Source organism: Apis cerana, linkage group LG11, assembly GCF_029169275.1.
Source record: "Apis cerana isolate GH-2021 linkage group LG11, AcerK_1.0, whole genome shotgun sequence".
NCBI classification, from domain to species: Eukaryota; Metazoa; Arthropoda; class Insecta; order Hymenoptera; family Apidae; genus Apis; species Apis cerana.
The window spans coordinates 9,922,332-9,943,980 of NC_083862.1; the positions used below are offsets into that span (position 1 = coordinate 9,922,332).

Genomic DNA, 21,649 nt, shown 5'->3' on the forward strand with positions numbered 1-21,649 from the left:
GTGCTTACCTCCTCGAGCTTCGTCGAGAAAGAGTCGAGAGGAGCGCTCTTCTTTATCTCGCCGCGAGAATAGGTTTCTTTCTCGGAGGCGAGTTCTCCGTTTGGGAAGATATTTGCGATTGAATTGTAGTCAGAATCCAGTGATTACGTGATTCTCTTTCAAAGTGTCAAAGGGAGAATTCTTGGAAATCTTTGGGGGAGGGGAAAGTATGTCTAAGATCGAATTGATCGGAGCTTTCTTAAAAAAAGAGTTGTAAAAAGAGTTTGGGATTTTGTGAATTTTGATCCACGAAGGCGCTGTTTTCATCATCCTCGAGTTATTTGGGGAAAATTTGAACGAGCTTCCGTGAATTCTGCGAGAATCTCTCGGAGAGATTCTATAGATATCTAGAGAATTGATCGCAGGTTTTGAAATTGGATAGAATGGAAAAGATTCGTAGAAGCGTTCGAACGATTGGTATATATAGGGATAAATGGAATAGGAAAGTGATAGTGAACGTGGAATGGTATCCGCCTGGAAGGGGATCTTTTATTCGTGGCATTTGCTTAAATGTAATATCGGGGAGAGGAATATGTTATGCAAATTGGATAGGTGGAGCCTGTTTGGCCCCATTCGAACGGCCTAATTAGACGTTCAACCAACTTTGTAATGTTAGGCTGGATAAGCTTGTTATGAAATCGTAAATGCTCCGAGGATCGATGAGAAGAGAGAAGTGGCGACCCTGTTATAATCAGTTTTCGTGCACTTTTCATTGTTGGCATTCTCGATCCGCGTTAAGAAACATAAATAGAAAATGAAAATAATACCAACGACCTTTTCCACTCTCTCTTCTTCGAGGTGTAATAATTATAAACCTGATCAAACCTCGTCAAATCTCGGGCGCGAACTTTTTCACCGACAGAAATAAAATTTATAAAAGCAGAAGGAGAAGGAGAAGAGGAAGAGGAAGAAGGAAGGGAAAAAATCGCGAGATACGCATCGCGATGTCGCGTCACCGCGTTACGTGTCATCGGCGAGCCGAGTGGCGTCCCGGAAGTGGCGTCATTTCGGCCGATGTGGGACGGCCGAGCCCGGCTCCGAGCCTCGAACAACCGGGCGAAGGGATAAAGAGACCTCGATAGCGGGCGTAGACCTCGCGAGCGAGTCTCTTGTTGTAGCCAGAGAACATAGAACAACGGCCCTGAGCCTTTGTGAAGCGTTGCGAAATACAAACGAGCCAGGCCACCGCCGGTGCACGCTCGCGTTATCTATTATTACGTGATTTCTCCTCCCCCTCTCTCTCTCTATCTATCTATCTTCCTTTTCTTTTCTTCTCTCGCGGGGACCTCAGGGCCGCGGCGAGTGTAGCCTTCCACACCGGGGATCAGGTGTCCACGCGCCTACTCTCTCGAGTGGATCGATTAAAATGGGATTAAACGGCGATAAGCATACACGACTCGCCTCAGAGATTAATCGCGATGAATAAGAAAGAGAGAGAGGTACTCGTTCTTGAATATAACCGGGTTACAGTGTTTATGGAAAAAGAGAAATTAGATGCGATTAGACGAAGTTTGCATGGGTCGTGAATTTTGCGTGGGTTTTGCAAATCGAGAGAGATAATTGAATGGACAGAAAGGATTAGATTGATAGAAGAATTAGATAGAAGGTATATAGCGTCGATTAAATCGTCTGACCTTTCTCTGTGAGAAATTAAAATAGGCGATGTGTATTTCTTTCTCTCTCTCTCGTTTCGAATAATAATAACGAGATATCAATGGAATTGATGGCGTCGAATTGTATTTCGAAGGGAAAAAAATCTTGCGAAAAATTCGAAGATTCGAGGTATATATATATATATATATGATTGAATATTTAGATTAAGATAATTGAGGAAATTAAAAGGAGTATCGTTTCAATTGCTACGACGTTAACGATGGTAATGATGATAGGCTGTAGGGAGGAAGAGAGATGGGCGGGCGAGTGTTGAGCGTGGCCGTCGCTCAACAGGACTAGACGCTTGGCTCCTGACAGATAAATACTTTTATGTAATGCTGCCAGGCCTCTAGTCTGGATAAAGAGAAGCAAAACCGTTGCGCAATGACCCCGTTTGCGCGTTTCGGCCAGGCCGTGTTGGGAAATCCATCGTGTCGTTAAAAATGTGGGCCATCGGCACATTCTTCTTCCACGAAAACAAACAGCTATGCAATATCGAATACGACCTATTTGCCATCCTCGTCCGCCACTTTCGACACCATGATCAGCCATCCATCCTCTATACATATACTAACTCGACCAAACGAAATATCTTTGGAAATTCTAATATCCATTATTTCTCTCTTCTCTTTTTTCATGGAGAAGCTTTTTAAATTTAATTCGAATTTAACAACTGTTCCAAAAACTATTTCAGAAATAAATGACCCAGTTCGGTAACCTATACCTATACGAATTAATTTTAACCGTCTCAAATAAACACAGAGAATTTTCAAAGAAGAATTAACGAATTAAAATTTTTTAACTCGTTAAAAGTTAACGATCCCTAAACTTTAGCTAATTATATGTAAAAAAAAATCTTAAATAATCTCGGGAACTCAACTCTCGAAAATGAAAATTTCTGCTTCTGAAAAAATTCTCCTGGAAATCGCGAAATTGGGAAATCGCCGCGGAGACGGCTCGGAGACAACGATCGCTATGATTTTCCTTCGAAAAGCCGGTGAACTTGGGGAATCACCGGGTGAGACGAGCGCGGGGCAAGGCGGGGGGCGAGTGCAGCGCCATCGTGCAGCGAGCGGGCGAAGTTGGTCGACAGGTACGCATCGGTTCGTGGACGCTAGGTGGCAGGTAGGCTGGCCGTGGTAGCGGGCAATGTCAATGTCAATGAGCACGTGAGCCCCGCTCGAGGAAAAATCGATACGCTGTGTCAAAGCTTTTCCCGGCGAAAGAGAGGTAGCTGCATACGCGAGAACGAACCCGGGAATATCCGAGGGATGATCGACGATGCGACTCTATCTTATTTATTTATTTACACAAATCTTCCCTTTCTTGTTCGCGATACGAAGGGGAATTATTACGCTCTCTAGATTCTTAAACGACCTCCTCTTAAGTCTCCGTACACGAGGAAGATAAATAGGTTTCTTTTTTTTCTATTCTGGATATCGATGAAGATTATGAAACGCTATTTTGAATGAAAAAATGTTGTTATCTCGATGATTCGTGCACGTAGATCAGATAGGGTTTATTAAAGAGAGGATTAGCCTCGACCAGCTGCTAGTTAAAGCCGCGTTTCAAGTAGCGAAGTTCCTCTTTAAGAGAGGGAGTATTCTGGGAACGATCTAACAGCAAAAGTCTACACGAATTCTCGAACGCGACGGGAATAGAAAACAACAACAAAAAAGAAAAGAAACACTGGCCAATCGAGATTACAACAAGAGCATACTCTCTCGATATCGTTTTCTTGCAACGCTCCTCGAACCTGCGCGGAACAATCAAAAATAACTAACGCAAACGTCGTGAAACGTCGGAACAATCACGAAATATCTATCCCCTCGACCAACCCCTCCAAAATCCAATCGTATACGCAATCAAGCGCAACCATCTAAACCACCTAACCGAAAACCTGTAGACACATGTAGACACTTTTACCGAACCACCTGTACAGGATCCTTCATCTTGCTCCACCATGTTATATCATCATCCTCCAAACCCAGTATAAACAAACATCGAGCAAAACAAACAAACTCTACCAACCAACCCTATACCCTATACCCTATACCCTATAACAATATTACACGCTCGAGCATTACTCTCGAAAAGAAGCGAGGCAAGAGAACTGGCGAGTCGAGACGAAGAAAAAGAAGATTAGACAGATATATAAAATATGAGGACGAACCTTTGACGCGTAGATGACGTCTCTCGGGATTCTGCGTCTCGTTGACCGCGATGGTGGCCTCGCACACCTCGATGGGATAGATGGGGACCCCGTTGTTGCTTGTTGTCGTGTGATCGACCATCTCGGATGGATCATCGCGCGCCACGTCCGCTGACATAACCCCTCTCTGTCGTCGCGCTAATGACAACGTGTCCGGACAACTGTCGGTGTGCCACAATGGTAGGCGCACCGCGTACACTCGAGGGTTGATGTCCATGAATGGGGTGGAGGGGGAGGGGGGATGAGAGCGGGCTCGTCTCGCGCCTGCGCCACTCTGTCTCACTCTCTCCCTTTCTCTCTCTTTCTTTCTCTCTCTCTCGCATAACCCACGCGATCCCGAACGTGTGTGACCCTTTCGTCTTTCGCGGATATCTCCGGTACCTCCTCTTTTGTGCCCGCTTCCTGCGTGGGACTGATGATGACGCACGTCGAGACGCTTTTACCAACCACCGGCTTTTTTTTTTACCAACCACCAACGAGGGAAGGGGGCTGCTTGAGTGCAGGAGGCATTCAGAGGGCTATTTTTTTTTCGATGGGGTGTGTATTCCGTGGGGTTGTACCGGGTGGTCTTTTTTCATTTCGAGGAGGAAATGATTATTTAATATTATAATTATGATTATATCGAGTTACTAGAGATGTTTTTTTTTCTTTCTATCGTTTAATTTCGTTTAATAATTATTTTATATCCCACTTACGTTCCGGTTTAATTTGACGAATGACGGCGAACGATGACTTACCTGTAACAGAGAAACGTAAAATTGATGTTAGTAAGTGATGGTGAATGGTTTAGAAAAGAATTCGAAGGCATTAATAAATGAGCGAGTTTTCCATTCACGCGAAATCTTTCTTTCCTTTTCTCTTTGCCTTTCATCCACTTTTTATCGAGAAACTTCTCTATATCGTTGGTAAATCGCTTTTGTCTATGTATTTCCGTTTAAATTGGTTTCGTGTATAATTCAGTAGCTTTGTATTATCGCTCCTCCAGAAATAGATACATCCCATATAAAATGGAATTTATCGATGCACGTGTAACTCCGACGTTGATGTTAATTTTTTAATATTATTTCTCGTTACAGATTCCGAGCAAAGATGAAACAGTTAAAAATTATCATTACGAGATTATTACGAGACTCGTAATATTAGCTAAACGAAAAAAAATTCTTTCTCCATAAAACCCAACATCCAAGATCTCCATTATGAGGTTAAGAATAAATAAACGAGGGTCACTCGTCGAGATCCCTGGGTCTCTTCAATCCTTTTATTCCATCCTTCCATCCTTTACCTGACGATTTCTTTTCATTGCTTTTTCCACTCGACGGGGACATTCAAAATTCCCGCCAATAGAGGGTAGCCGAAATTGATCCTTCTGGTATATCTATTAGGCGATAACGTTATCAGAAGAAATTTGCACGTAGCGATACCGACCCACGAGTCGCGGATTTCCTGTAGTACCGACTCGCGGCTCGTGATTCGCGAAAGGACAGTGGCGCCTCATCGCGGAGCGCGCCGCAACTATTTTGCGATTCTCGTCGCGTGCAATTTCACTCGGATCTCCGAGTATATTGACGGGCGAGTATATTAAAGTCATTTTTCTTTCTCTTCGACACTTTTCATTCGATTTCTTCTTATTAAAAATCATTTCGTTCGTTCAGATTCGTAGAGATAGGGAATTAAGAATAATACATAACCTAAAAAAATACTCTGAAGGATCTTGCGTTCTCTGAATTCTGCGATTAGAGACTTGTTCTCTCTCTAATCCACCCACGTAACATAATTCCTCGACGAGGTATCGCTCCTCTAATTCGATTTTTCGGGAACAAACTTCGATAAAAAGAAAATAATCTCGAAAATATTCATTTCATAAAACAAGCTAAATCCCTTCCCTAATCTATCACAGAGAATCAAGGTAACGTTATATCCCTCGCCAAAGAGTAGCGTGGAGAATCGCGGTTTTCTCACGCGACACAAACTTCAATTAAAAATAAACGTCCCAGAAGCATCTCTCGAGCGAAACCTCGTCCCTCTTCGCACCCTCCAGAAAATCTAGCCCTGACCCATACGAAAACCAAAGTCCCAAGCCACTTGCCAGCGCCGAGCTGTTTGTCAGCAAGTGTACCGAGTGGAATACGCTTTTCTTCATCCCTCTCCCCCTCTCACACACACACTCCTAACGAAGGGGTGGAAACGAACGGCAAGGGTGTGAGCGTGAAGCGTCGAGGCAAAGCTTGAGAGACACTGTACGGCGCCGATGTATTCTCGGATGGAATAGAATCGACAGAGAGAGAGAGAGAGAGAAAGAGAAAGAGAGAAAGAGAGAGAGATGAGCGTACGTGTTGGTGCACCTTGGAAACTCACCTACCCACCGGGTCGTTGACCGGGCGGCAAGGAAAGTGGGACGAAGCAAACAGTACTCGGCGTTAATGCGCGAAGGCCTTGAGAGATCACTGACGCATGCGTCCGTGCGGAAAGATCGAGAAAGAGAGCCGCGTTGGCGAGAAAGGGATGGAGTTATGCGCAACGGGAGGAGGAAAGGAGATGGGACGAACACGACGACGAATCCGTGTCCTTTCTCTTATTAACCGAGACGCGTGTGCGTGAGCGAGGAAACTAGGAAAAATGAACAGAGTGGAGTCTCTCAGAGAGCTTCGTCTCTTTCTTCGCTCTCGTTACACTTGGATAGTTATCGCGGGATCTATTTTTGAATTAGTTCTTTAAAGATGCGGATCAAGTTAGATTTGCAAGATTCGTATAAAGAAACGAACCGTTTTGTGGAATATAAATAAAGCGTACGATCCTCACGGAGAGGATTTATCGATCTCGATTTTCACGTAGACAAGATTTTTGCTTCTCAAACCTATAATATTTTGTTCTTCTCGAACAGTTTAACGGTTCTTCTAATCTATAATGAACGTAACAAGAATATATATATTTGGAATGGAAATCGTTATCTATATTTACAGTAAGAAAATAGTCGAAAGACTATGCAATTCCTATCGGGGAAAAATAGAAATTTTCAGATTGCACTCTCGATTCAATTTTCTTAAAATCGTGGGGAAAGTCTAGCAGGGAATTTTCACGCGCCATTTTCCGCCTCGCTCTGATCTGCAGTGTAACAGAGGACCGTGCTAATTTTTAATATCGACGTCGGAAAAGTGGAGCGGCGAACGACCTCGATTTACCATTGCAATTTTTTTTCTTCCCCTTTTCTTCTCCTCCAGAGAGTCTACACTCCGCATCTGGATCTCTTTCGATGGAAGCTTTTCAACCCAGAAGCAGTACAGCAGGGGATGATTAACACGTGTCACGCGAGAAGAAGGATCGTGGAAGAAATTTTTCCAACCGAAGGAATCTATTCTTTCTATTTCGATTATATTAATCTATTAATATTCGATACGAAAAACGAATCAAAATTGAAAAGTCCAAGTTCCATTTTTTTAAATGGAAAATTTCAATCCGCGAAAATATTTAAAACGAAATATTTAAAGAGCGAAATTATTTTTATCTCGATTCCTGCAACGATATTCGGGAAAAATTTGGATAAATATCGTCACACCGAGATATCTGGTGATATTTTATGCAACAAAACAATTGCATTCGCTCCAACGATTAATTTTTCAACGACCAAATTAAAATCGATCGATTTAATTTCCAAATATTGAAAAAAGAGGGAGAGAAAATTGACGAAGAAAATATCGAATCGAAGAAATCGATTTTGTTCTACTCCCTTTTTCTTTCTTTCTTTCTTTTCGAATAGAGAACGCAAAGTTTCGCCATAGGAACGAATTTATGTAAGTTCGCAGAGGGTTTACATAAGGCCTCGCGCGTGTTAGTTTCCGCAACGCGATCCGACCAATTTAAACGCGTTGACGTAACGATGTCAACGCACTTTTAATCTCCACCGGCCGAAATTCGCCACGCGACCTTAAAACCGCGGCCACCTCCGCCCACCGTTGGTCGAACCTTCATTTATTATTGGAACCAGACCTAGCAGACGTTCGGCCACCTGAGCTCCCTCCATTATAATGCAACTTGCATTATAATCGAGACTTCCTCCAGGTCTAATCTCGCGAAATAATGGATCTCCGCCTCGAAATTCCAACCTCTTCGTTCCATTTTCTTCCTTTCCTGAACTCGAAACTTTTCTTCCCGATCCGAGTCAAAGCTTGAAAATATCATCGAGTTTGAAATATATTCGGAAGATCGACGATTCCTTCGAATTTCAATTATTTAAATGCTATCTCTGTTTCAACTCTATTCTCGTCGATCGCTTCTCCATTTTTGATTTCGACTTTCATTCCTCTTCTCCCCTCGAAAAACAATCTCGAAAATTCCTCTCTTCCTCTCCTCCTCCTCCTCCTCCATGATTAAACAAACGAAACGGAAACAAGATTGAAACAAACGAAAATGACGGGCCCCCATGGGGGAACAGAGCAAACGATGAGCATGGGTTAATTGAAGCCGTTTAAGTCGATTTGATTCGGCCGGTGAATTGCATCGAGTGCCGGACGACGAAATAAATTCGATTGCGAAATCGGCGGTTTGCCGGAAGTCGGGCGGAAAGTCCACGGAGGGAATCCGGGACACGGAGACGATGATGATGTCAATCGTTGGCCTGCCTCTTGGAAAGTGAAAGCACCGACGACACTCTTGTCTCTCTCTCTCTCTTTCTCTCTCTCTTTCTCTTTGTGTTGTAAACTTCATGGTTATACGAAGCCCCGGGGCAACGCTTCGACCGTCTGTCTTTCTCGCGTGGGGAAAAATGCTCGTGGGTCTGAATGCACTCGAACAATCGAATGTCACGATCGAAAATCGAACGACGATTTTTTTTGTTCTCGATTTTTCTTCGGTTTTGTGACGATTCAGAGATGTTGGGAGAGATTGAAGCGAGTTTAATACAGTTGAAGATTTTGAAATAGGATTTGAATAGTTATGTTGGAGAAAAATGATGGAAGAGTTTGAATAATAATTGGAAATTTGGAATCTTAAAACAAGAGACGGAAAAATTTAATGATTGGATGGAAATTTAAAAAAATTTTTGGATCTCATGAAGTGAATTCGATACTTGTCAATCCTGTCGTTTCGAGATTCCTAATACTTTTGATTAACACGATTTTTCAATCAATTTGGTAAATTTGGAAAATGAAGAAGATCCAAATGAATCGATCCAAATGGAATTTTATCTGAATGAGATTATAGAAATATTAGCGAAGTTTAGGAAATATTGCAAAGTATTTTAAGCATGGAAACTTCCTCTTTTTTTTTCCACAACGTGGTTTTTATTTCAAAACGAACGACTTACACAACGATCTCGCATATTTGTTGCTATAAAGTGATACCGAACGGTTGGGCACCTTGAAAAGCTTTACAAATTAACGATGTACATTTATGAAACAGCGTTAAGCAACATCAAACATTCGATACTTGTTACATACTCGATAAAACAACGTGGCCTCGATTAAAATCTCTCTCTCTCTCTCTCTCTTCTAAACCAACCATGATTCAACTAGGAAAATATTTCTAAATTCACAACTTACAAAATTCTGTGTACTTTGGAGTTAGCAACCAGTTTCTAAATCGGTAGAATACGGAACAGCAATTTTCTCGGATCGATTTCGAAAAAAATCTCAGAAAGCGAGGAAGATTTAAAAAAAGATTCAACGAAATCCGACAAAAATTTCCATAAACTGAGAATCCTTTTCACTTTCAAAATTTCGAAATTCCAAAATTGAAAAATCCTACAATATACAATGTTTCGAAATTATAATTATTAGAAGACACGAACATTTAAAAACCGATTAGGTATTTAAAAAAAAAGAAAAAATTCGAAAGATCGCAAAACAGATCGCTTTCACTTTCAAAGCTTCCCCCTCGAAATTCGACTCCATCGAAATTCCATTGGAGAGTCGTATACACGATATTTCGAAGCTCGAAAGGAGAATTGAATTCCTTGCTGCCATTTAACCAGTGCATCGTGTGCAAGCCGGTGCAGCACGCAATCGCGGGCGCGTTACGCAAGGGGACGTTACGGAAGGCACGAAACGAGTGCACGAATCGAGGGTGTGCGAGTTACACGCTCGAGCAGATCGATCGCCGGATAAATATTCGCTCCTGCTCTTTTCCCCCCTCTCCCTTCGATTTTCCTTTCGTTTTCTCCTCCAAATCCTCTTATTTCTCGGCTTAGCTCCCCCTCCCCTCCCCCGGCTCGGGCTCGTTAATGAAATAATTGCATAATAAGCCGATGAGATTGTCGCGGCCTGACCGAATGCACGCGTGTGGCCCGATTGTGCAAAGTGAAAACTTGTGCTTCTGAACTCGGCTCGGCTGAATGTTAATCCGTTTAACCGGGCAGCTAACCAGCCGGCAAGAAACCGTGCGTGGCCACCACGGTCCAATCTGTATGGTAATGAGCGAGTTGACGACCGTAGGGAGGGGACGTTCCGTTTCTGGGAATGAATGGGCGATAGAGATGGAAGTGAATTTTTTTTCGCGGAGAATGGTGGTTTTTCTTTTCACCTCCTCCCTCCCTGGAATGAACAAATTTTCGCTATACAAACGTGAACGGCATAAAATGGATCGAAGTTACATAGATGAGGATCGAATTTAACAATCGAGCGATTAATTCTTTCTTTCTTTCTTTTCAAGCGGACGATTTTTGAAAGTTTGACGAGAAATTAATTTATCGTTCATCCCGTGGAATATTGCCAATAGGGGAATGATACTTCAAATCCCGTTTAGAGGATATCAAGTCAACTTTCTGACTCGCCTGTTGCACGATTCCTGTTATTCTAATAATACACTATTACACTTTCCTCTCCTTTTTTACTACGATGCAATACAGGAAAAATTGAAACGAGATGTTATTTTCTTTTCTCGAAGAAGGAAGAAACAATCCCCTCGTTGCAATCATAGAATAGGGGGAGGAAGAAAAAAAGAAGAAGAAGAGAAACTGCCCTTTTTTTTTTTCGATATCTATATCAATCAACCTTCAATTGAAATTAGAATAAATACGTAACACTGGCTCACTTTCAACCCATCCAAAGATCAACTGCGATCAACTGCGATGCGATACGAGGACTTGAAATTCGAAGAAGCTCGAATCCGGGAAGAAGAAAATTCACAAATATTTGAATATTGGCACAAAAATACGAATATCCACGTTCGATCCTTCGAGCACCATTTTTCAATACCCTCCCCCTCCTTTCTATGCATCATAAATTTTATCGAAACATTATAAAAAAAAAAATTCTCCTTCTCAAATCCAATCTCCCCCTAACGAAGAAAAATTCCTTCGCTTATAACCTCGAATCAACCCTCTCAAAATTATTATCTATGTCGATCGTTATGCGAGAGTTAAACGGGGAGGAGAGAAAAAAGGAAAGAATTGGAGAAGATGGAGGCAATTTCCCAATTATCGCCGTGTTCACGCGTGTGCTCTAATTCGGCGAAATCGATGTTACGGTAACGCATAAACAGGGAACGAGGAGGAGGTGGAGGAGGAGGAGGAGGGTTGGAGGGGGTTGCTACGTGGATCTGTGTCGCGGTTGACCGGGTTAGGGATCGTTGGCGAGTTCGTTGGCCTCGCGACCCGATATACCGGCGACCCCGGGGATTTCTAGGATCGAACCGGGGGAAACAGCAGCCCCCGCCACCTTTATTACACCCCAAGATATCTGTCTTGGATAAACCTTGGGAAATTTAATATAAGCCGATTTCCTCCGTTACTTTTATCGCGGCGTTATTTCCGATCCCCTTGATCGAAGCTTGACACGGCGGTATCACGGTGACCACGGGAGAACAGGGTAACAGGATAGTGAACTCGACTCGAGGAGCTTCTCCTTTCTCGGCCAACATTCTGTGAATGATGATTAAATCGCGTCGATTAATCGATACGAACTTATCAGTATCTTTTTTTATATTTTATTAGAATTAGTAATAATAATAATAATAATAATAAAATCTACAGGAGTTAAAATTATATTTCGCAAAAAAAAGAAATATTTGCACGATTAAGAAGACAATTTTTGAAACGATCTTGTTTTACACCTAACGCGTGTATCTTGCGATTTTCGAAGATAAGAGGAAGCAAAGTCAAGCACGTGCATGCGCGTGGAGGAAAGCAAATTAGTCGAATGGCACTTGTGGGACGACAAGGATGGCTGTTGGTCCTTTGGCACCGGATAAAAAGTGAGGTTTATTTCGAGAGAAGGAATGATTCGAATCAACTTGGAGTGAGTCAGATTTCTTTTCGACCCTCCGTTCGATTCGGAAATAAACGGAGACGCGGGCTAAATTGGCGAATCGACGGCTCAAAATAAATTCTAATCCCGATTGAAAGTTCACCAAACCCAATTAGTTCATCTGGTATAATCCGGCGGGAGGGGGGAACGCGACAGAAATTAAAAGAGGAAAAGAAAGGAAATGAAATAACGTGGATCAAATAAACTAATAAATAAAAAACTTTCAGGTTGAATAATCGTGATGAAATCTATCCGTTTCGAGTAAACCGAAATTGAAACGGGACAAAAATGACGAATCTAATTTTCAAAAGGCAATCGAGTGATTTTGAAAAAAGGAAGATCTAAAATCGAAAAAGTATATAAATTGTATTCCAATAAACAAAAATTCTGTCCACAAGCGAATAATTACGAATAACCGCAACTCGAAAACCGCAGAAAGAAGTAATCGAAAGGAACAACCTTACAAGAACAGCATATAATACATAAATCACGCACACGAGCTCCAAGTTTTTTTTTTTTATTCCCCGATCGAGTAACGCGTAAAAACTAGCCGGTGAAGGGGAAAATAATCGATTTTTTTTATCGGCTCTTTAATTAAAGACGACGATTTCGATTCGAAACGGTGACAACGATAATTACGATAAAAACAGATATAATACAGAAACGAACGAGAGAGAGAGAGAGAAATATAAATATATATATCTTTATACGTACATATAAAGTAATAGAGGAACAAAGATGGTGTAAAAGGAAAGAGGTGGACAAAAAGAAAAAAATGAAACGATCGCGCAAGGTGTCTCGTTAGCAATTTACAACACGTTAGTCACATCGGTGATTAACCGTTAGGTTGCAGCGGTCGCATTTGCATATTGTGCAATATGCAAGCGGCAGAATGAAACGAGATGCAATGGGAGCCGCGGGGGAAAAAAATCGCGAAACGGCGATCGGCGATTTCTCGATTGAACGCGACGAGTTCGTCGCGGATCGACGACCGCGTCCTTCGAAGCCGGAATCCGAACGGCAAATGGCTTATCGAGCGAGTATAATCGCTTTGTACGCCGCTTCGCCCGTTTCCTTTATTTATATACAAACGCCGAGACCTCTCCTTAATACGATGTTTTGAAAGTCGAAACGCTCGTGTATTTATAAGTTCGTACGCTCGAAAATTAAATAATTTCGAATTATTTAAAAAAACTCCTCCTCTAACCAAAATATGTTTTTTAAAATAACTTTTTTCTACAGTAAAAAATACTCAAACGTTTAAAAATATTTTCCAATACTTTTTTTTCTTTTTCGAATTCGAGATTTCAAAAAACACGTATCTCACCCACGTGAAAACTGTTTCACCGAGGAACGAACGTGAATGCCTTACGGATGTTTCTCGATCGTTGGAAGGAAAGCCTGTTCGATTCCTGGTGCAATTGCCTCGTAGAAAGTAAATTAATGGCCTCGACGAATGTGAAAGTCGTACCGTTTCGCACACTTTCCACGATAGTTCGCGTGGCGAGCGATCGTTGAACGCGCATGCGCGTGAGTTTTTTCTAATTGGCGCGCGAACTGTCGCGATCCATTGCGCAAACGCGGCGCGCGTTTCGCAGTTGCACCGATCGCGAGATTGTTATTAATTATAGCGGAGGTGTCCAAGGACGTCCTCTTATACTCTCCCGCGGTTCGTTCACCCCGATATTCCGTTATCAGACCACGATCACGAGCCGTTTAACATTATCGTTCGTTCGCCACAAGCGTTTCATCAACCACGTGAATGGGGAACGGGGACAGTTCACGTTGCAGGCAATGGATCTTTGTATAATCCTCTTGGAGAAATCGTTCGATCGCTCCTTGATTTATTCCTCTTTTTTTTCTTTTTTTTACATCTTACGTGTACGGATATGCAAACATCTGCTTTCTTTAATCGAAGCTCGAATTTTTTACATGTTACTAGCATTTCGATTATCGGAAATTAGTGAAAAAATTCTTCTTCGTTGGAAGATGAAATGCGCAGGACTTTCTAATTTGTATTCGAAGAGAAATTTTTATTTATTTTTTTTTTTTAGCTTCTTCATTTTAAAAATAGAAATGAATATCGTAGGTAATGTAATATTATTGCATTTGAAACAATGTTCCCTTCGAATACCCTCCTTTTTTTCTTTAGCAATGCATCCCTAAAAAGTTTTATAACAGAAGCTAAACAATAAATCACGCTTAACATCTAATTTCATTCGAACCGACAACACCTGACAACAGAAATTTTCACAGAATTCTCCGACTCACGAACCTTTTTTATTATCGTTGTTTACGTGTTGCTCTCCGTCTTTTTTACGAGATGCCAGCGATAAAAAATTCATAGAACAATAAAAAAGACACTGAATCCCGAGGAAACGAATTCGCGGCACAATACCTCCACGTTCCCCTCATCGTCCGAAACGAGAAAATCAATGATTTACGATCGGAAGGGTTGTCTCTGCGAATCCTTTAACGGTAAAAAAATCCAAAACGACTGTATCCCCCGCGAGACTCTAACTGTAACCCTAAAAAAGAAGGGTTCGTCGTGCGTAATATCGGTCAGTAAAAAAAGGGGAGATGCTAACGGAGTTCAAAAAGTCTTTCAGAAAGTCGCAAAGTCAATTTCTCTTACCCTTTCGTAAACGTCTTCCGCATCGTAAAAACATCCAAAGAATTAGAGGTCACGTACCCTTCTTTTTTTCCAATCCTCCTCCATTTTAAAACCGTAAGGACACGAGAAGGGGATTAAGGAAAAGACAACGAGCGTAGAAAGCAATAAAATGTTTCACTTTTTTATCACTGGCTTACCTTACAGCTTCCAATTTCAAAGTCACCGGAAAACCTTCCTTCCTTTCTTTCTTTTTCCTTCTTCGTTTACTCTTTCCTTTAAGTTAGTTCTCTTTTCCCACTTTTTTAACGAACAAAACTCGAGTCGAAGAGTTGGTTAAGTGAAAAGAGAAAAATCGAGGCAAATTGTTGGTGACACTGGATCACCAGTGAGAATATCTTTGGAGGTAACGCGCTTTCCTCTCCTTCCTTCTCGAATTTTTGCCACGTTCGAGAATCTGATTTCTAGATACATACGGAATTCGAATCGTTCGTTTCCGAAAATTTATCGCACGTGCGAGGCATATTTCGCAAGGCGTGTTTTGCAGGGAAACAAGTTGCAGAAAAAATGAAAGCTATTAGAAATTCATTTGCAACGATGTGAAGAATATAAAAGGAATTCAAACAGTTTACATTTCGAATTAAACGGATAAAAATCGATCGAAAAATATCTTCACGAATTTCTTAAGCACAAGTAAAATAGCATAAATGCATAGCGCAAACTATAGCAGAAGGGAAAGAGAAGGAGAAAATCCTAAGAATTCTCTTTCTAAAACACACACACATATACACACCCGCAAAATTCAATAAAAGGAAAGATCGCGTCAACCCTCTCCCGTCTAAAAGAAACTGCAGTTTTCCACGATACATAAATCCCGTTAAAAATGTTAGCTACCCCCTTCCCCCGAACAATCTCCTCGAAAGCAACAATGGGGCGAAAAGAAGAAATAAAAGAAGAGGAAGAAAAAGAGAGAGAGAGAGAGGGGGAAAAATCCAAGAAGGAAAAAGTTCTCAAGAATTCTCCCTCCTCCTTCCCCCTCCTGCACACATCCCCGCGGCCGAGAGGAGCTCGGTGACTTCAGAAAAGGTTAAATTATCGAGGTAGGAAACGTGTTCCCAGTGGCCTAATCAGGCCGAAGAAAATGCGCGCGGAAAGTGACGCTCGTCGTTGGCGGTTCGTGCACTGGTGGGAGCAGTAGGGAGGGGGGAGGGTGGCCAAGGAGTCGGTCGGATTGCGAGCGTCGAGGTCGCGGGGTCGTTGACCGGCGAGGAGGGTGGCACTCACCCTAACTAGGCCAGCGGATCTCTCTTTCTCTCGCCCCCACCGCGCCATCCCTCCTCCCCACCACCTCGCTCCTTTCCCCCCACCCTCGAGCCCGTCCTCGCCGCCTCACTCGGACGGTCCACGGCTCTCTTCTATTTTCGCGGGGGCCACTCGACACGGATATATACGGTCCGCCTACGCGTTTGGCGGGATAATTTACGTTATTGAGGCCGTTCCACCCTGTGCGCCCCCACCACGTGGCGAGATATGCACCGAGAGGCAGGGAGGGACGCTTTTTCCCGCCTCGAATCCCCGCCAATAAACGCGAAAAAAAAATCGCGCCGATACGCGGGGGGTGTATACGAGGAGGGTGAATTACGATAATTGGTGAGAAGAGTGGCTCCTAGCGGGGATATACGTGTGTATATTTCTTCTTTCTCCTTTTTCTCGTGGGAACGAGATTCCGAGAAGGGGGAGTATTTTCGAAGAGGCGATGAGGATAATTATATACAATTAATTATATATATACATGAGACATTTTGGTTCCTATAAATTTGTAAATAGTAACAATGAAAAATGTACGAGGTAAATGGAAACTTTTTCACAACGGGGGGGAAATTCAATCGTTTTATTACGTTTCGCGATCATTCTTTAAATGTGCGATCCCATCCAATTCCGTCGCAATTCACTTTAGATCGGACGAAATCTAGAGCGCATCTGGAGCCTCGCTGGAAACGCTTAAGGCGAAGGGAACAACGGCAATAGTCAGCTAAACATCACCAAAGTGTACAGCTGCAGCGATAAAGCGGTAACGGGACAAAATTACCGTGCTTTCGAGAGAAAGAGAGAGGGAGAGAGAGAGGTGGTATAGATATAATATCTGTAGCGCAAGGGGCGACAGGTTGGTGGAAATGCTATACTTAGCAGCCGTCCAGGGGAAGGGGTAGCAATACCAGGGCTGGCTGGTGGGTCAGAGGTCGTTGCCCTCGGGGCTGCTACCCTCTGTCCTCCCACCCCACACTGCCCACCATCCTATCGCCCGTATCCTCAACCGAGTTTCCGGGGGTTGACTGTGCGAACGATCGTGAAGCTTGTTCGAATTCCCGTGAAACGAATCCGTTTTCTTTTTCTCCCGATTCGATATTCCTCCCGGCTTTCTCGGGAGGAATCTAGGGATGGGAGGGGGGAAACTTGGGATTGATTTTTTGCCTGGATTCCTCGGCACGGCAGTATTTTCGAAGATCTTTAGATATCTCTCATATTTGACTCATATTTTCCTCCCTTTCTTCCATTTCTTTAGATATCGAAATTTGAGATCGAGAGAGATGGAATCACGTTTAAGGGTTATATTTGTTGTTTTACAAGCGGAACGGTGGAACGTTACGAAAATTATTTTACCCGTTTATGACCCCCAATGATTCATGCAACGACACTCTATCCGTTCCAATTTTAGGTTCCAGCTCTTGCACCGCTCTAACTATTCTAATAGATCCTCAGAACCTCCCCCCACCCTCTTCTTCTGTGTATCTCCACTCTCTTCCCTCTAATTTTACCTAGAAATATCTCCAACGTCACGAGCATATTAATCGTCCTAACGATAAAATCTCCCATTTTGACTTTGATCTCCTCTACTCTCCTCCTGCCAACTTTAAAATTTCGATCGATCACCGGTATTCTGCCGAATAGTAATCTTCTTCGTTCAAAATAATGAACTCCATCCTGTAAAACTTTTTTCTCTTCCTACGAGAATCGACCAAAATTCCCTTTAAAAGAAAGAAAAAAGAAGAAAAGATATAATTCTGAAAAACATTCGAATTATCCCTTTCGATATATCTCTCGACACAACCGTTGAGAAATATCGATCTAGATCGAAGAGAAAGTCGACGCACGAATTCTCCTTCTCGAAACGGGATAAAGTCCGCTGGAAAGGGAGAAATCGGTGCGAGAGCACGACTTCCCTTTCATCGGCATCCGGACGAACCGCCTTCGCCGAGCGCCTCGACTTCCTGCTCGGACCACTCTTACTTTCCTCTCGGTGAACCGTGACTCCGATCGTGGCGCTCACGGTTCAGGTGAAACAAGAAAAAATCCAGACACAATACTCCGTGAGATTAGATTTTCTATTTTTTTTTTTTTTTTTTTCCCAATAGCGACGCGCGTTACATTTCTGTCGCTATTGGAACAGAGAGGTGAAAGCGCGAATCACTGAGCTGGAAATAGCGGCTGCGAAACGAAATTATGCATCTCGGGTGGTGTCCTTTCGAGGTGGAAAGTTTCCAGCGAGTGGAAACGGGCGAAGGACGCACAAGCGGCGGCGGCTCTGTTGCAAGCCGCCGGAATTTTCGAAACCCGCGAATTAGAACGGAATAGCGGAGATCTGTGTTGCGAGAACATCGGCGGGTATTGCTGATTTCGTCCGCGTATTGAAGGTTGATGCGTATTGTTTCCAAGTGGTGGGAAGTTAGATGATTAGGATTAGATTCGTCGGTGTTTGAACACCCGTGGGAGAATCTGCTGTGATAAAACGTCGATAATAATTGCTCAAAAAAAAAAAAAAAATCTGTCAAACAGCGGAATCGAGATCTTCGATCCTTGATATTTTCCCTCGAACCAATGCAATGGAATTCTCCTTTATATTTTATCGAACGTACGCGTTCAAGGAATAGAAAAGAGTTTCGTTTCGCGATACGAAGGAAGGGAATCCCCTAATTGATCCACAAGAGATAAATAATTCTCTCTATTCTTCGATCTGTTCTACTTAGCAAAAAATATTTATCTAAATTAAAAGAGAAAAAGAAGATAGAACACGATCGTACACATATTAAAATACCGCATCTATATTACATCGAAAGATAAGGCCAGTCTAGAGTTCTTCAACGAACGATTTCTTTCCGATTTCAAAACTCTTCCATCCCGTCTCTTCTCCATCCGATCTCCTTGAAACAGACACGATTTTCGCGATCGGTTCAGCGAACTTAGTTCGAAGAAGCTCGCCCCTCGATAAGAGTCGAGAAGCTCGCGGCGCGATAAGAGCCCCGACACGGTTCGAGGTTGTTCACCTTGATGGCGCACGCGGGAGAACGAGACGGATGACGATGCTCGAGCGGACGAAGATAGCGTGTGGTCCGCACGCAGCGTGAACCAGAAGGGAAGGAGCCAAGTGAAATAAAAGAGACGAAGAAAAAAGAGAAGAGAAGGGAAGGGAAGAGAAGCCGCGAGTGAGATTAGGGGAAGAGAGAGAGAGAGAGAGAGAGAAGCGGTGGATCCGTACTCTTATCGGGCTTCTCGTCGGTTCGGCTTGTGGCGTAGGGACGTTGCGAGATTAGAACGACCCCGAGAGCAGCTCAGAGAGTCGACGAACCGGCCCCTGATTGGGCGATGTCGAGTCAACGTTCCTCTAGCCACCGAGCGGGAAAGGGGGTCGGTGGAGGCAGATGATGGGGGTGGGGAAGAGGGGTAATCGTGGACTGGGAGAGGACACAGCGCATCAATCGAGGTCACTGGGGACCAGGAGGAGGCCAGGCCATTGCCCGTGTGTCTTGCTTTTGAGGTTAGCCAGTCGTCAGCACGGGCGCAATTAAAAAATGCCCCCGCGCGGATGTCGGGGGTGTCCCTCCTTCGCGTTCGAACAGACATCTTCGCGCTTTCGATCCCGATTTCATTCGATAACCCTGAATCGTTAAATCGATGATCGATGGATGGACCTCTTTCTTCCTATGTGGAGCGTTTATTGGAGCCCGCTCGACGAGATAAGAAGCTCGATTTAGGTAATATCGCGATAGAGGATTACGCGGTATAACGGACATTTCGATACAACTGGGTCGATCAAATTGATTGGAAAAATAGATTTGAAAAGTTTTGTTCATTGCTTTCACTCGGATATATTGGAATATATTCAAGAACCAACGTATAAAAATATCCATTATGTCCATTTTAATTTTCTCTATTGAAATTTTTATCATCCATTAAAATCCTCCTATCGACAAAGGGGACAACAACCCTTTCTAATTGGATTATCAAAGAATCCAGAGGAAGTAAGTTGCGTCACCCGACCCGTTGCTAAAATTACGCGAGTCGTTGCTTCGCGGCTTGAACCGACCCGCATTCTTAGCGCGAACCGGGTCGCGCCACGCTCGGACACTATGCAAATGAGTTTTATCGCTCACGGGATCCTTCACGGAAATTCGGGATGGAGCACGGAGCGGAACAGCTCGATCGAGAGGCGAAACGAGAGAGGAGCCGCGTTACTCGACCCACCTCGTAGTTACGCTCGTTGAGGCAGGTCAGTGCTCCGAACGGCGGATGCAACGACAAACGAGGAACGGAGAAACGGTGAAAGCATTCCAATATGGCCGCCATGGCGAGAGTGATCACGGTCCAGCAGCTCGGCTAATGCACTTACTTTACTTTCTCCGCGGTGCAGTCAAGATTCAGAGCCGAGATCCCGTGCGAAAGAAATCGGGAGAGAAAAAGAGAGGCGAGGAAAAGAGAGACAGAGGGCAGAGGGAGGAAGAGAGAGAGAGAGAGAGAGAGAGGGAGGGACAAGCTGGTGAGTAGGTAGCCCATACGTAATTCAGTATCGTGAGGTTACGTAACGGGGCCTACGAGGAGACTTCTCAGCCGGTTGAACGTACTTGTGTGCGTGTGTTGTGCGTGTAACGTGCTTACGTGTGCTTCACGTACGCGGTTGTCACCGTTCTTTTTCTCTTTCTCTCCCGCGTAAACCGCGCGTTCACGCAATTCTTCGTGAGAAAGGTATACGTGAACTACATTACGTTCAAGAATGGGTATAGGATGAAATTGCACGGATCTCGGGGGAATAAGTTAGTTCGAGTAAAGTTAGTGAGACGATTATATTGATGGGACGGAAAATTCGTTCGATCCGGTGAGTGTAAATGAAATAGCAAAGAGTTACACGTGTCTATTAGTCTATTAGATATCTATGGAGAATATCTAATACCTGTCCTCGAACTCGAGTTACTTATTAAGGAAGTAGATGAAAAATGGATTAATTAGTTAAATAAGCATCGACCTTCGTCCTTTTTATGTACGTTAATGCATTAATTATGACGACATCGTAGATGAATTTTAATAACATCCTCATTGTAGTGGCCTAAACAACTCGATTCTATTGGAGTTCGAATTAAATTGAAAACGATAAAAAAAGAAGGAGAAAACAAACAAAAAAAGATACAAAGATCTAAAATAGAAAAAGAGGGAGGGAAGGAGGAGAAGGAGAAAAGGTGGGCGAACGCTTATGAACGGATCGTGGTGTGTAACTGTATATGAGAAGTACATCGGTCTCTTTTACGCGAGCAGAACAAGAGGGCGAACGGGCAGGCCGAGTGTGTTGGTGACCTTCGATGATAGCCGTGGGTGGGGAGGTTGGTCGAGTAGCTAAACTACGTTGGTGGGAAAGGGAAGGGGCGAGAGTAGGGAAGAGAAAGAAAGAGTGCGAGCGAGAGAGATGCGAGCGGGTCGGTAGGGAGACCCAGTTCGAGTTTGTTGAACCGGCCCGCCGGCGATTGGCCACACGAGTCGCGGAGTTCACTCTACTTGCCGAACGGAGGTAGGAGAAGGCGAGAGGAGGCGGTGGGGCGAAGTGGCAGGCCGCTCGGTTAATTTCATCTTGCC

General features: G+C 43.4%; 1 protein-coding gene across 3 annotated transcripts in view; it reads right to left on the reverse strand.

The window, feature by feature from the left end:
- Positions 1–21,649, reverse strand: part of LOC107997697 (nuclear hormone receptor E75) — a 155,290-nt gene that overhangs the window by 60,286 nt on the left and 73,355 nt on the right. Inside the window, exon 1 of one of the 3 annotated variants that reach the window (XM_062081716.1) lies at positions 3,866–4,552. The exons of the other annotated variants lie outside the window; for them this stretch is intronic. Within the exon in view, the coding sequence (XP_061937700.1) occupies positions 3,866–4,121 (256 nt within the window). The 5' untranslated portion in view covers positions 4,122–4,552. Of the gene's footprint in view, positions 1–3,865; positions 4,553–21,649 lie in introns of those variants that run through there. 3 annotated transcript variants of the gene reach the window in all.